Raw genomic sequence first — 17,730 nt, forward strand, 5'->3', positions numbered from 1 at the left:
TCCACTCTTGTCAATATAAACATATATTTGAGAGTAATGTCGAAGAATATAAAAATATAAATTTGTAATACAAACTAGCATAGAACCAGAATACAGTGGCTGAACAGTAGGCAACAAAATTTAGATAAAGGAATAAGTTTTGACTGACTTAGACAACGATTCAACCATTGCCTAACTTCAGTGTAAAAATTAAGTTCGGAGGGTGGTGATATGTAAGGTGTCAGGCAAATCCATCACCTTCCATGAAAACCCTGACATGATAAGCAAATCCAGCAGTATGTCACATAGCTCCGAATAAATCGTGACATTAGATTAACCAAAGTAATACGAGTAATGAGTGAGCCAATGGAATACCACAGACTAACACAAGAATGCCTAAATGCATGTCATACCTTCGCACCGTGAGACAGATGCATTTCCGAGGGGAGAAATGAGAACAGAAGCCGAGAGCAGAACCATGTTAAGCTAGAAGGCCCTACGATAAGGGACGGATACCCACGTCGGCAGCCGACCGCCAGGACCACACCCCCAGCCCATGTTAAAAGATAGAGCCCTCCAGAAGAACAGTATAGATCTTACGATAACACTAAAACTGCCACACCAGCTGCAAGTTTTAGCGTGAGATTTTTTCGCGTCTCTATTACGTTTCAAACGTTAAAAACATTCCCCCACCACGAAAAGTATAACGTGTCTCATTTTATAGACAGAATTTTTGTAGGCGGAGCTTAAGGTTAACATTGAGACCCTGATTGTTCAGATGAATACACATCCTGATAGGTTTTTTTTAAACCAACTTCGGTAAATTCTAGTAAGGAGAAGTTAGGGGAGAGTTGCTTCCGAGAGGGCGAGCTGTATGGAGCTGCGCCGCCTGCCACCCCGTAAAACTGCCTAACCAACGACAAGGTAATTAACACATGCGATGCCACATAACAGCGCGTAAAGCTTCACTCAGAACTGCAGAAGTCTCATCTGTTACACCCCCTTTTTGTGCAATACTAGTGTCGATCGTCAATTAAAGCTCATGGTATTCACATTTGCTACATAAGTTAAAATCTGAAATGCGGTGATTTTTCTGTTATTTACTTATTGAGAAGCCACATCAGCCACTGTAATTTACGACAAGTTAGATAAGTAATTAAAGATAATTGAGGGTCACTGTAGACCTTTTTCATAGTTTTCTCTTTTGTGAAACTTAATTTAAACCTAGATTATAGATGTGATATTGCATATATCATCCTTCGATCCATTGTAGAACTTGGATACCCACTCAGGGAATATTCGTTCACATTTTTGTTGAACGCAGTTGGTTTTTATCATCCTGTATTAAAATATTTCCTTTTATCAATAGTGCAATTTATAAACAATGTTTTGTGAGTAGAATAAAATTTCCAATGGTAAACTTAACTGCTTTTTCGACGTTATTTTACCAGCTAACTAAAAATAGGTTTGTTTAGTTAGTATTTGTTAGTAGTTTAGTTAGTATTAAGATTCTTTTACAGGAAGTGCAGTGGAGCTGACGCTGAAATCATTAACTATTTGGTTATATCATCGCTAGTCTCACTGAACTCTTCTGAATTCTACATGTCATGTGTGGTCTGGGGTCTCCTTACCAGCCACAGGTCCCAGGTTCAAACTAGTCAATTCCCTAAAAAACACACTCAGAGCGTCGTTGCGCGAAAGTGGTAGGGAGACACGACTTAGAACAAACAGACACCGCGCAGAAAGTTAGAGGATTAAATAAATGTGCACACATGTAAAATGTGCCTAAGCCAATATTTAAGAGTTATACTGAAAATTAAAACAAAAACGCGAAACGAGATATAAAAGACATAGGGTGCAGTAAAATGTTTTCGAAGGGAGTTGAAAACATATTGGAAGACCATATTCTTACATTTGAACAGATGATGTTTCGTTTAAACATTCCTGACGTACGAAAACTTTTATTCGAGTTCGCATGTTTAGAGAATTAAGTGTAGTGTTTCTTTTCATAATTTCCATTTTCTGAATCAGATACCCAGAACAACAACCTGCAGCTGAGGAAGACATTGTTTAAGTAATTTTCTAACTTACTGGTTTACGGTATAACAAAGTGTTAAAAGTGGTACAATTAAGCAACCCTCCCCTATATTTGCACGTCAATTCAGAAGGCTGCTGAAAATTTAATATTTTATCTCTATTCAGAGAATGTCTAATAATTATGGTGACATACACGCTTTCGACACGTTAGCGAGTCTGTGACGATAGTGCAAGACAGCATGACGTGAGGATAAAGTACTTTCTCCAAATGGTCATTAATGACTGATAAATATTAACAACAGTCTTTGAAAAACGTGCATCAGTGAATGACTACGTACACAACTCGCTGTTGGCCCATAAACGCAAGCTGTCGTGACCAAACGAATATAGAAATAGGGCGCTTTTTCTTTGCAGTCATTAATAATGACGTTGCTCTGTGCCCGGAATTTGTTTAGCGTAATACATTTGTCATTTCGTGGTGTAGTTGGAATAAACGAGAACACAACCGTCACATTTTCATTGGACGAACTTAATGCACGCGGGCTATTCCGAAAGTAAGGAACGATAGTTCGCGAAATGGAAACCACAGTGAAAATAAAAACTTTCATTTGCTAAAGTTAGGTAGAACTTCCGGCTACTTACCTCCGTAACCGCTGATCCGACTTAGACGTTTGTCGTAGCGTTGTACCAACTTTCCAGTATATTAGTTGTAGAACGCAGCCGCCAGTGCTTTCCGCCAGTTCTCTGCGCTGACCTACAGTTCGTAGTCTGTGCCAAAATGTTGAGCAGAGATGAAACACAGAGCGAGACAGTTACGGGCTGTATTGTGGGTAATCAAATATATCCTATTGAAAATGATGCAGGAGTATCTTCATTGCCCCTGCAAAATGCTGCTGAGAATTGTCTTGAAGAGCCGGCCACTGTGGCCGAGCGGTTTTAGGCGCTTCTGTCCGGAACCGCGCTGCTGCTACGGTCGCAGGTTCGAATCCTGCCTCAGGCATCGATGTGTCTGATGTCCGTAGTTTAGTTACGTTTAAGTAGTTCTAAGTTCTAGGGGGCTGATGATCCCAGATGTTAAGTCCCTTAGTGCTTAGAGTCATTTCAACCATTTGTCTTGAAGAAGAAAGCACATGACAGTTATGTAGTGTTGGCTTCATAGTTTCAGTCGAAATTTCTCACCAGACCCTCATACTTGGCGGGAGACACTATTGTTCTGGATATCCTTATGTGCTTCTTGGGTGCCCAAACTATAAATATCGACGTGACGCCATGGACAGGCGTACTAGAGACACTGGGCAATAGACCTGTGCTAAACTTCATTGGCTTTTTACTGTGGTTTCCAATTCGCGACCGATCGTTCCTTACTTTCCGAGAAACCCTCGTATGTTTTTCGTCTGAAGTGTGGAATATGGCATCGAAAATTTTACTGTAATGGAGCATATTTGCAGTTGCATACACTGCATCACTTAATTTTTTCCTTACAACCTCCACAGTCCCAAAAGACATAGATTAGTTAGCAGGCACCTGATCATGACTACTGGGCATTTCACCCTGTCGTTAGTACTTTACAGCGGCAAGGTAGTGTAGGCAGATTCGGTCCGAAGTCACCAGTTGCCTCACACAAGAGGGCTTCAGTAAAAGGGAACGACAAGACGAATATGATGAGGCCGTAGCACATCAACCGGATGAACTTACGACTCATACTCACTCCGTTTCTGATCTCTTCCCTGCTTGTCCTTGCTGACGACCAATCTTAGCGGCTTCGATTATTTCTGTATTCTCTTCAATTTGCGAACTTCACAAAACTTCCCCTGCTTAACTCGCTGAGCCAATGCTTCTAGGGAAGTTGATATTGCGGATAACGGCTTAGCCCCATGATTCGCAAGGTGTACCATATGTATACCATTGAGAGACACATCCTGCATCATCGACAGATGTAGAGGGTAGCAATGGAAATCCATTGTCTTTGAGATGATCTCATACATAAGAGACAAGAAAAATTTCAGTAATACCTAGTAGTTACATTTGGCACATATTACAAACAAAAATTAAAGGAAGAGAGTGGAATTCAAGTAGGAAATGGGTATAAACACATGACATTGAGTTTTGCAGATGCGCGTTAACCAAAGACTCGTCAATGACCTTCAGCTATGGTCGCAAGAATTCCAACTAGCGAACGGGTACGCGACACGTTAAGATGCTGGCCACACTATATGACGAATGAGTTCTCCGTGAACCACTTAGACGGGCACTGACTATTGGACATTGAACAAGGTAAAATAGAATAATGCCAGCTGGCTATGGGAGACATCTCAGCACTTGTTAGTGCACTGCTGAGTATTTGAGTTCGCCTCGGTGAATGAACAATCAGTGATGGTTTGGTGAGATCGCTTCAGTGCACCATAGTTTTCGTTGTACGCGTGTTTAAATTCTACTAGCTTTACTTTTTGAATTCAGGAGTTTTCTTTGCTGTGGTTTGTTGTTTTTAATTTACCATTTGGAAGGAAATGGTTGTGCAAATGTAATTTTCCTTACTAGAACAACGTTCTCTTCACCTAAAAGTATAATTGTCGTAGATATATACGGGGTGGTCCATTGATCGTGACCCGGCCAAATATTGCACGAAATGAGCGTCAAACGAAAAAATTACAAAGACCGAAACTTCGTCTAGCTTGGAGGGGGAAACCATATGGCGCTATGGTTGGCCCGCTAGATGGCGCTGCCATAGGTCAAACGTACATCAACTGCGTTTTTTAAATAGGAACCCCCATTTTTTATTACATATTCGTGTACTATGTAAATAAATATGAACGTTTTATTTGGACCACTTTTTTCGCTTTGTGATAAATGGTGCTATAATAGTCACGAACATATGGCTCACAATTTTTTTAAAATAAAATACAGAATGTAGGTACGTTTGAACATTTTATTTCGGTTGTTCCAATGTGATACATGTAACTTTGTGAACTTATCGTTTCTGAGAACGCATGCTGCTACAGCGTGTTAACATGTAAATACCACATTAATGCAATAAATGCTCAAAATGGTGTCCGTCAACCTCAATGCATTTGGCAATACGTGTAGCGACAATCCTCTCAACAGCGAGTAGTTCGCTATCTGTAATGTTCGCACATGCATTGAGAATTCGCTGACGCATGTTGTCAGGCGTTGTCGGTGCATCACGATAGCAAATACCCTTCAACGTTCCCCACAGAAAGAAATCCGGGAACGTCAGATCCTGTGAACGTGCGGGCCTTGGTATGGTGCTTCAACGAACAATCCACCTGTCATGAAATATGCTACTCAATACCACTTCAAGGGCACGCGAGGTATGTGCCGGACATCCATAATGTTGGAAGTACATCGCAATTCTGTCATGGAGTGAAACATCTTGTAGTAACATCGGTAGAACATTGGTAGAACATTATGTAGGAAATGAGCATACATTGCACCATTTCCATCGGCATCGATAAAATGAGAGCCAACTATCCTTCCACTCATAATGCTGCACCATGCATTAACCCGCCAAGGTCGTTGATGTTCCACTTGTCGCAGCGATCGTGGATTTTCCGTTGACCAATAGTGCATATTATGCCGGTTTAGGTTACGGCTGTTGGTGAATGACGCTTCGTCACTAAATAGAACGCGTACAAAAAATCTGTGATCATCCAGTAATTTCTCTTGTGCCCAGTGGCAGAACTGTATACGACGTTTAAAGTCGTCGCCATGCAATTCCTGGTGCATAGAAATATGGTACGGGTGCAATCGATGTTGACGTAGCATTCTCAACACCGACGTTTTTGAGATTCCCGATTCTCGCACAATTTGTCTGCTAGTGATGGGCGGATTAGCCACGACAGGAGCTAAAGTACCTACTGTGGCATCATCATTTGTTGCTGGTCGTGGTTGACGTTTCACATGTGGCTGACACTTCCTGTTTCCTTAAATAACGTAACTATCCGGCGAACGGTCCGGACAATTGGATGATATCGTCCATGATACCGAGCAGCATACATAGCAAACGCCCGTTGGGCATTTTGATCACAATAGCCATACATCAACACGATATCGACCTTCCCCGCAATTGGTAGACGGTCCATTTTATTACGGGTAATGTATCACGAAACAAATACCGTCCGCACTGGCGGAATGTTACGTGATACCACGTACTTATACGTTTGTGATTATTACAGCGTCATCTATCACAAAGCGAAAAAAGTAGTGAAACTAAAACATTCATATTTCTTTACATACTACACGAATATGTAATAAAAATGGGGGTTCCTATTTAAAAAACGCAGTTGATATCCGTTTGACTAATGGCAGCGCCATCTAGCGGGCCAACCATAGCGCCATCTGGTTTCCCCCTTCAAACTAGACGAGTTTCGTTCTTTGTAGTTTTTTCGTTTGATGCTTATTTCGTGAGATATTTGGCCTGGTCACTATCAATGGATCACCCTGTATATACCATCAACAGGTATTTTAGAAAACTATAGTTAGCTATGGTTTCAACCGCTCAATAGCGTCATCTTCAGACCTCACTACATCGAAGGTCTGCAGTATTTCCGTATATGTGTACATAGTACAGAACCTTTGTAATAACTGGATTCCGTAAAAGTGTTTCAAACAGAGTGTGCTCTCGTGCATATAAAAGCAGATGTCCTTAAATGTAATTTGAGACTGCCAGTATAGCTTCCATCTTAGTTACTCTACTTTACTTTGTCTTCAGTCAACTAGCAAGAATGACTTTTCCCTTAAACGTAATTGACTATCACTGTTAATTTATTGAGCCTTCATTATCAATTATTTTCATTTATCTTTTGGGAAACAAACAAACCTGGCAATAATTTTAATAGCCGGCCGCGGTGGTCTAGCGGTTCTGGCGCTGCAGTCCGGAACCGCGGGACTGCTACGGTCGCAGGTTCGAATCCTGCCTCAGGCATGGGTGTGTGTGATGTCCTTAGGTTAGTTACGTTTAAGTAGTTCTAAGTTCTAGGGGACTTATGACCTAAGATGTTGAGTCCCATAGTGCTCAAAGCCATTTGATTTGAATAATTTTAATATCATTCATCTAGGTACTTAGACAACGATACTCAGGTGTCCAATAACTGGAAAGGAATCAGACCTTAAGCAGGGGACAAAAACCGAGGATAATAACAAGACCTACAAATTTTACATACAACACTTAGTATTGCAATAAATTTCACAGTGGATGTCACTGTGTTATGACTCACGAAGTTAATAACGTGAATGAAAATACAGTTCGTTACAGATATTAAGTCGTCATCTTCGTTGTCGTCTACAATACTCCCATTGCTCCATGTAATACTACGGGGACAGCTTGATTCGCAATGACCAATCCTGTTGCAGGATCTTGATGTTATTGGAGCCACTTACTTACCTGAAGGCTCGTCATTCTCTTAACGCCTCGCTAGTATCAACTGCGCCTCACCTGGGCCCGACAGTGCACTCCGCTTGGGTGTGTTCACTCTGCCAGCCCACAACCAAGGAAATTTCCTGCTCGCTCTGCCCTGACTGCACACTCGCATCCAGTCAGCGCTCCCTGACAAGTCTTTACTCTCTGCCAACGATATTACTTTTCCTAAGGTTCCCTAACGCCATTAACCCAGAATAAATACAGCATAGGCTGGTTGGTTGATTCGGGGTAAGGGAACAAACATCGGATCAGGGATGGATGGAGCATGTCAGTCGTTCGCTTTCAAAGGAACCATCCCGGCATGTTCCTGGTATCTTTCGTCAGTGTCGTTACAATATATTGAAGCTGGAATATTATTTTACCACATTATTCTCTGTTTAAATTTTCTTTAGTTACTAATTCCTGAATTAATCTTGGTTGCGTCTGACAGCAACAAATATTCTGACATATTATGGATTGGAGATTGAGGTCAACCATTAATGACAAACCATTCTGTACAAAAAGTATTAAAAACCAAGTGTTTTATTGTTTAATTTCTAATGTTTATCAAAGAAAGAATGGAACTACATACTGAAGAGCTTTTTGAGCTGACAGAGGACTACAACTGCTTTATTATGTATTTTCATTACATATACTTCATGAACTGCAGAAGAGAAATGAAAGAACGTGTTAATTAGTTATAAGATATGATTACTGTCATTTTGTGTGCAAAGGTACTGAGAAAGGTTCAGTGAGCGGATACGACAATCACATTATTGAATACATTCATTATGTAATATGTACACAGATTAGAATTTCACTGTGTAATACACTTACAGTTATCATAAACCTGTATGTTTCGTTTCATGTTATATCATATTCCTTGTATATCAAACAATGTATATATGTTCACTAAATATTCTGATCCATAATGGAGTACCTATATATTACACACAGTGTCTAATTTCCTTTGATTAGTACATCATGCATTCTGGACAGGTATTCACTTCTGTAAAGATGGACATACGCACATTAACTTCAGAGGAGCCTTACATTGGATGGTGGAAACATTGAATTTTGACTTGCAGCTCTGCTTTATTTAATGGATGACCAGAGAAAATTAGCAGGAGCACCATGTTAAGTATATCATTATGTAAACATTACCACACTCTACAGTTCTTAAAAAAACGGTCCAAATGAAGTGAAAGTGACAATATATGAGAAAAAAGCTGAAAAACTTGTTATTTCATCAATACTGAATTCTTGGCTGTCAGTGGAGGGACTGACTCAACTTCTTGCTCTCTCTGAATCATCCCTTTTCAACACTACTGTTATTTCGTTAGGATCTTTTAAATATCTGTGGAGAAACTGATCACTTTGCTGCGCTCACCGGGTCTGCATGTAACACACGAATACGTACCTCTCTGTTCAATTGTGACTACATGTGTCAGCTAATAGGGTATCCTCTATAAAGCAATGTTTGCTTTGTGTGACATTTGCTTCTGTTACTTTCACTTCCCAAAGCATGGCATTGTCCCATGTGTGTTTCCTCCTTCAGTTTAGCAAAGCAGTCAACATGTTTTTAAGACACCACTTTACTGTCAACATGTTATTAATCACTGCAAGTCATTCAGTTTACTTATTTGCTCAAAATATACAATTTCTTATTGTTGTTCCTCTTATTACCTTATTTTGCACTTATGATTATGTCTACACTACATAATTTTCTATGGGTTATTTACTTGTGGATCTGTCTCTTCAACCTCTTCATTAATATTACAATCTTAGTTGTCTTTTCCGTTTCTAGTGACATCACAAATATTTAGATATGGATATTAGATTATCACCGCCCAGGTTCATTAGTTATATTTTGTTTATTTACTATTTTCAATACACAATTACACTTTTCCTGTTTTGGAAATACTGGATGCTCAGCCCTACATACTTCCGCCCATTTTCTCATATATTCATGTGTTAATACTCCCAATTCTTGTTTGTGAAAGAATTTCTGGAACATTCTTGCTATATTTTTTAGCGAGAAACATTCTGTGAATTTCTTCTTTGGGTGGGGATATTGAGGGTTTTTATGATGAAAATTTGTTGCATTATGAGAAGCGGAAGTTTTGTTTGCGATATATGCCATTAGATAACACTTTTCCTCAGTAAATGTATAAACGGGAGTGTCTGGATTTCAAAGTTTATATTATCGTCAAGCAATCAGTCCATATGGGCAAGCATTGGCTGAAGTAGACCTGATCGCAGAATTCAGATGGAGCAGCTTAGCACATGTTAAAGAAGGCAATTTATTGCGTATACTACCATTGTAAAAGTGGGGCGTTATGTTTAGAAAACATTTTTAGTTTTTATCTGTAAATGTCGTAACTCATTCTGACTGACTAGTCGGTAATGCAGAATACACGTGTGAAAAGAATTACGTCACCCTCAATCCTTTTTCGATTCAAAGAACTGAATGTAAATTTTGTATAAAGAGTTAACTTTTCAATGTATAAAAATTTGCTAATGATTGTGACCAGTCAAATATGTAATTTCATATCCTCTAATTTCTATTAATAAATATCAACTTGGAATACTATTATTTTTCAGATTACTTGCCATTCAATCTCCACATCCTACTCGCTATTTAAAACAATTTAAAGCATAGCAATTCTGATTAGCATTGCAGCTGAGGGGATACGATGAGTAACTGATAATATGCTGGTGGTTAGCACACTTGTATTGCACTCCGCTAGCTGTTTGTGGTAATGATAAAAGCTGTGTGATTTGTTTCCGCATTTTGCAGAGAAATGCAATTGCACTGCAACTGGTAGATTATCTGTTGCCACATAGGTAAACCAAGAGATTATCAGGACGAAAATATATCACTGCTTTGTGCACTTAGGGAAAAATTGATTGTCAGTTCAGATTATATTCAATGCGACAGTTATCGGTTTGACATACATTCATACCTTATGTCGGTAGTTGTGTAAGTTTTTTAGTTGAATATCTAAGTTTCTGAGATTACATATAAAGTTTACACAGCAATATAGTTATCTCATGCAGTAAGTGACATGTCTATTGTTCATAACGACTGTATATAATGTGAGTAACTGTGCATCTGGGTAATTTAAACATAAAAGCTTCTCATGCAGTACAATTAATGGTTACAACCAACCACTAGCGAGCATGAAGTTAATCGCGTGCACAGTGAAATTAAAATCTAAAGGTGTCCTGAATGAGAAAAGTAAAAACCCTCTTTCGAAAAGTTAGCAGATCATAAAAGTTAGAACTGCCAATTCTACAGTTTACTATGTTTCTGTGTTGCCTTCCATATGTAATATCTCTGCACGCTATACATCACTACTCCTTTCATATATTAATCTTATTTTATTGGGGGTCGTTATTTTAATTAATTTGTTATTTAGGCGCTGTTTTCTCGAGTTTGGAGTTAATTTTTTCCCGGGTTGTTCCTTTTCCATTCATCTGCTGTTTAACAGTTTTAATTCAGTTGCTACTGCATTGTCAAAGAGGACATTTTCGCTGTGTTTTTGTCTCATTCATGATGTGTATCATCATTTGCAATGTTGTTCACGAATATTGCACCTTCATGGAAGACGGCAGTCAATTAAAGTCTGATTATGGCATTGTAAGCCGAAAATTGGTTACCATAAAAAATAAATTATGCAGATTATGCACTATACTGTGACTTTCATTAATAATTATGAAGTTTTTGTACGTGGAAGCAACAGATAAATCAGTTAAGACAAGACTGGTCACTTGAAAATTCAGCTCTCTCAGATGAGGCAGTAAGGCACGAACTAAGTCTGTCAGTGTGTGGTGCGGGATTTCCAAAAACCACATCCCTTTCTACTTATGATACTTTCAACAGTAAGAGGTACTTGCTATTCCATATAGATATGCTGGCACATTTATTGAAGGACATCCTGCTAAACGTAAGTCCTTAACTCATATCTTCTGGTCCACTAAAATGGATGGTTTAGTTTGTAATAAAATATCATTGGTTGCTACCAGAAACTGCTTTTCTTTATTTATTACCTGAACGAAACAATTAGGGAAATATTTCACATTAAGCTCTAATGTGCTCTGTAAACTTGGTGTCGGAATCTAGGGATATTTTCTGTAGGCATAATACGTTTAAGGGTGTGATATGTTGCTTCTACAATCACGTGCCACATAACCAAATGAAAAGTACATTTATGTCACTCACCTGAGCTGCTGGATCTCACTTGTGCGCGTCTGGCGCAGTTTCACCACCAGGACACGTATGATGTTTAGCAGGAACAAGAAATTCAACTGTATGCAGAAAAAAGTGAGTTAACGATGGATCTTTAAAAATAATGTAAATTTAGTAACAATTATACTACACGTAAAATAACTTTAGGTAGAGTCCTTTGTGAAAGTATGTCTACATTTTTCCTATTGTAACTGAAAAATGAACAGAACAGTCCGACAGTGATTTCATCTCAATTCATGCATGTCTTGTCAGCTTTTGGTCATTAATTTATCTGGAAAAGATATATATTACACCTTTATATCATATGTGTTAAGAAGTAAAGTATTTTCGTTTTATCTTAATTTTTGTAAACGGTAAGGCCCCTTGAAGTATGCGTATTTTGTAAATAGGGGAGGATTGGGAAGGAAGTCGTCCATGCCCTCTCAAAGGAACCATCAGGCTAATGCCAAGATGACCTCGCTGTTTGCGCCCCACCCCCCTCCACAAACCAACCAACCAACTCTTAAAACATTAGATTGCAAAAAACAATATAACTGAGAAACCAAACTATAGGAGACCTGGCAGATGCATTGCGTTGAAGCTCCCTCTTAGTGTGTTGAAATTTAGTTGACACCCGCACACTTATGGTCTATCATTAACTTACAAAATTAAGATGAAAAAAAGAAATTGAAATTAGTTTTTCCGCTTAAAAGAATTTAATTTTCCAATTTGGAAAGTCACAGAATTCTACCTTTCCTGTCATATTACCGTATACTACTGATGTATATATATATACAGTATCCTCTCTGCTCCAGCTATCTATATTAGGCAAATATTTATTACTAAAAATGTAAAAACTGCATTTTACGAGATTTTACAAATTATTTACTCGAAAACTCCCTTCAAAAACTTTCGAGATCTACTCAAGATATTGTCCGGGTAACATGTTCACAGTCAGTACAAACACAGTGGGCAATATTTTTCTGGGCAACGTGTTGAAAAATTTCCATCAATCTGCATATTTCGCATCTCTAAATTTCTAATGTAAAATATGCGTGCTGGCAACACTCTTTCCAGCGCTCTTCTGTTTATAATAAACGAGTGACAACTTGCATAAAAACCAGTCTGCATCGCGTTTCGTGCCTGGTTTGAACTTTTTGGTAGATACATTGTCAGTGAGGAAATACAGTACTGAAAGACTGAGGTGTGTGGACTATGAAAAAAGACACGAGATGGTGATGTTTAAGAAAAGAGAAAAACTCTTCACAGTTGTTGGAAATTTGTCAGAGGTCCTCAAGTAACGATATTAGCAAAACATTCATAGTGCAAAAGTTGCTGACCTCACTACAAGAAATAATTTAGTGACAATCCATCTGAACGATCACCATCACTTTAATGTGACTCTGAAGAAGACACTGCAGATGTTTATATTCCTGGGTGTGAAGTTACTGGTGTGTTGAAAGTTAGTATTTCTGGTGTAGCCCCTACTATGTCCCCGCTTACAGTTAGGGGAAGGTAAGAAGGTCAAGAAGAAAAGAGTATGTGAAAAGAAAAGTGGAAGAAATTGAAACAAGTTTTACCCAAGCAACGTCTTCAAACTTTGTTCAGTTTATAATGGTGGCATAGTTTATAATGCTGAAACTGAAGATGTGTGGTTTCAAAACTTAAATACTGACTTCTCTGCCGCCACCTATACTGAGAAGGTACAGTTACAAGGTAATTACTCTAAGCAACAGATACAGAAATACATGCACTCTCGCTTACATGTTTTTGATTTCAAAAGCTCGTAAAATAAAGAATGACGAAGGTACACTCCTGGAAATTGAAATAAGAACACCATGAATTCAATGTCCCAGGAAGGGGAAGCTTTATTGACACATTCCTGGGCTCAGATACATCACATGATCACACTGACAGAACCACAGGCACATAGACACAGGCAACAGAGCATGCACAATGTCGGCACCAGTACAGTGTATATCCACGTTTCGCAGCAATGCAGGCTGCTATTCTCCCATGGAGACGATCGTAGAGATGCTGGATGTAGTCCTGTGGAACGGCTTGCCATGCCATTTCCACCTGGCGCCTCAGTTGGACCAGCGTTCGTGCTGGACGTGCAGACTGCGTGAGACGACGCTTCATCCAGTCCCAAACATGCTCAATGGGGGACAGATTCGGAGATCTTGCTGGCCAGGGTAGTTGACTTACACCTTCTAGAGCACGTTGGGTGGCACGGGATACATGCGGACGTGCATTGTCCTGCTGGAACAGCAAGTTCCCTTGCCGGTATAGGAATGGTAGAACGATGGGTTCGATGACGGTTTGGATGTACCGTGCACTATTCAGTGTCCCCTCGACGATCACCAGTGGTGTACGGCCAGTGTAGGAGATCGCTCCCCACACCATGATGCCGGGTGTTGGCCCTGTGTGCCTCGGTCGTATGCAGTCCTGATTGTGGCGCCCACCTGCACGGCGCCAAACACGCATACGACCATCATTGGCACCAAGGCAGAAGCGACTCTCATCGCTGAAGACGACACGTCTCCATTCGTCCCTCCATTCACGCCTGTCGCGACACCACTGGAGGTGGGCTGCACGATGTTGGGGCGTGAGCGGAAGACGGCCTAACGGTGTGCGGGACCGTAGCCCAGCTTCATGGAGACGGTTGCGAATGGCCCTCGCCGATACCCCAGGAGCAACAGTGTCCCAAATTTGCTGGGAAGTGGCGGTGCGGTCCCCTACGGCACTGCGTAGGATCCTACGGTCTTGGCGTGCATCCGTGCGTCGCTGCGGTCTGGTCCCAGGTCGACGGGCACGTGCACCTTCCGCCGACCACTGGCGACAACATCGATGTACTGTGGAGACCTCACGCCCCACGTGTTGAGCAATTCGGCGGTACGTCCACCCGGCCTCCCGCATGCCCACTATACGCCCTCGCTCAAATTCCGTCGACTGTACATACGGTTCACGTCCACGCTGTCGCGGCATGCTACCAGTGTTAAAGACTGCGATGGAGCTTCGTATGCCACGGCAAACTGGCTGACACTGACGGCGGCGGTGCACAAATGCTGCGCAGCTAGCGCCATTCGACGGCCAACACCGCGGTTCCTGGTGTGTCCGCTGTGCCGTGCGTGTGATCATTGCTTGTACAGCCCTCTCGCAGTGTCCGGAGCAAGTATGGTGGGTCTGACACACCGGTGTGAATGTGTTCTTTTTTCCATTTCCAGGAGTGTATTTGGACATATCCAGATTCTTACGTTGAGCATCCGTTGCAATATGATACGCTTACTATTGCTCTGGAATATTACCTAAGTGATGACGAAGATTGCAGTAGGCCAAGTCCTAACCAGGTTGATGGAATCTCTGACTATGACAATGGTGGAAAAGTTAAAAAGGTAAAAAGATGTATGATAAGGTCAATAAGAGAAGCATACCTGATAATGAAAAAGGAGAAGCCCAATTCAAAAATTGGTCTCACAAAATACTCCTCCTGACGACGAAAATGGCTAAAATGCCAGTCATTGAAGGAAGTATGCTGATGTATTTACTGCACTAATTTGAAATTTGTTTGTTTCGACATAAGCAGTGTCACACGAAAGAGTTCCACAGAGATATATCTGGTCTTTTTGTGTATGTGTCAAGAGCCACAAGATAACTGTTTGTTACAGAAGTGTGCTGTGAGTCCTGGCGCTGGAGTGATGACTGTTGATGCGTTACACTTTCAGGATACTGACAACGACGTATCCTATGCAGTGTGGGAGGGAGACGAGGTGGTGACAGGAGGGCCAGATAGGTTTGTTACACACGTTACGCATTAGGTCATGAAAGGAATAGCTCACTGTCATATCCGGACGACGCATGCCATAGCAGAAGTAAAAACAGCAACTTCCCAGAATACTGACTCATTTTTTTCTTCATTTCCACTTCGGCGAGAACTGGTCTGCTGCTTTGTAGAATGACATTCAATTCACACGTCACAGATGTCAATACTCACATGTGTTTCTCACTTCCTTGGAACATCACACGGTTTTACTGTTGTCAGTAACGATCTCTTTCATGGCAGTGCACATGCCTGTTAAGCTGTCAGCACGATAATGACATATTATATAGGGGCCATGCATTTTCTAAACATGTTTATCTGGCTGATGGTGCAGCATCTCATTTTAAAAAGCGCTTTCAGGTTTATGAGCTTGGCCATCACCGTAGTATTGTAATTAAGACAAAATAATGGATATTTTCAGCAACTGGCCATGGATAAAGTGCATGTGAAGGCGTAGGAGGTCTCTATAAACTTCTTGCAATAAGATCTTATTCTCCCGCATGAAGCTGTTGATGCTATAAGAGATGTTACTTGATTTGAACACGCCATATCAACATTAGTAACGGACATGAAACACTTAGTTCTAAATAAAAGTACAGGGTTACTCCAAATGATTGAAGTGATTTCACAGCTCTACAATAACTTTATTATTTGAGATATTTTCACAATGCTTTGCACACACATACAAAAACTCAAAAAGTTTTTTTAGGCATTCACAAATGTTCGATTTGTGCCCCTTTAGTGATTCGGCAGACATCAAGCCGATAATCAAGTTCCTCCCACACTCGGCGCAGCATGTCCCCATCAATGAGTTCGAAAGCATCGTTGATGCGAGCTCGCAGTTCTGGCACGTTTCTTGGTAGAGGAGGTTTAAACACTGAATCTTTCACATAACCCCACAGAAAGAAATCGCATGGGGTTAAGTCGGGAGAGCGTGGAGGCCATGACATGAATTGTTGATCATGATCTCCACCACGACCGGTCCATCGGTTTTCCAATCTCCTGTTTAAGAAATGCCAAACATCATGATGGAAGTGCGGTGGAGCACCATCCTGGTGAAAGATGAAGTCGGCGCTGTCGGTCTCCAGTTCTGGCATGAGCCAATTTTCCGCGGGTACGCGTGAAACTTGCCCGCACGCGCTCAACCGTTTCTTCGCTCACTGCAGGCCGACCCGTTGATTTGCCCTTACAGACGCATACAGAAGCTTTAAACCGCATACCATCACCGAATGGAGTTAGCAGTTGGTGGATTTTTGTTGAACTTCGCCCTGAAGTGTCGTTGCACTGTTATGACTGACTGATGTGAGTGCATTTCAAGCATGACATACGCTTTCTCGGCTCCTGTCGCCATTTTGTCTCACTGCGCTCTCGAGCACTCTGACGGCAGAAACCTGAAGTGCGGCTTCAGCCGAACAAAACTTTATGAGTGTTTCTACGTATCTGTAGTGTGCCGTAACCATATGTCAATGAATGGAGGTACGGTGAATTTATGAAATCGCTTCAATCATTTGTAATAGCCCTATATATTAAGAGAATGCTGTTTTAAAAAGAGACAAAAGTGGTCTGTTATGAAGCCTGCAGTAGGAATTCAATCAAGTCACTACTGAGTTGCATCGCAGAGTGACCCATACATTGCATCAACGGTTCTCCTCAAAATTTAGCCTGTTACTGCATGTGAAATGTAGAAAACACAATGCATATTAGCAGACTTTGTAGTGAGTCACTAAATTTCTTGCGTGCATGACAGTCAGTGGTGGATGGGACAGATAATAAGTGTCTCTCATGAGCTGCAAGATATAACCGTTTCCTTTATGACGCCTCATCATCCTGCTAATGCATTCAAATGGCCATCATAAAAATATCAGTATGCAGTTCCTATTTACCAAGTTCGCTCTTGTGGCATCATCCCTTCTCTGTGTGAAAAGTCTGCTCGGCTCTACAGATTAAATGAGAAGCAGATGAAAAAAAAACAACAAACAAACAAATGAGCTATTTTCAACAGTGCAGTGTTGACTGTTACATTGTAGGCAATCTGAATTCATAGAAAGTCATGAAGAAGTAAAATCATGACGGAAGACAGTAATAATTTGTGAATAATGTCATAAAAAGAAAATGGATATAAATAATCTGTGCGTCATTTTTGTTATAAAATGCTTTTGAACAAAATTGCGAATGGCTTTCACACTCACTTATAATGTAAAGTAATTATTTTGTTTCCGAAATACCAATTTTGCATTATACACTCCT

General features: G+C 40.6%; 1 protein-coding gene across 1 annotated transcript in view; it reads right to left on the minus strand.

The window, feature by feature from the left end:
* Positions 1–17,730, minus strand: part of LOC126150417 (PDF receptor-like) — a 435,326-nt gene that overhangs the window by 38,168 nt on the left and 379,428 nt on the right. Inside the window, exon 10 of the mRNA XM_049915876.1 lies at positions 11,658–11,743. Coding sequence (XP_049771833.1) covers positions 11,658–11,743 — 86 coding nt within the window. The remainder of the gene's footprint in view (positions 1–11,657; positions 11,744–17,730) is intronic.

Source organism: Schistocerca cancellata, chromosome 2 (genome assembly GCF_023864275.1).
Source record: "Schistocerca cancellata isolate TAMUIC-IGC-003103 chromosome 2, iqSchCanc2.1, whole genome shotgun sequence".
In the NCBI taxonomy this organism is placed as follows: Eukaryota; Metazoa; Arthropoda; class Insecta; order Orthoptera; family Acrididae; genus Schistocerca; species Schistocerca cancellata.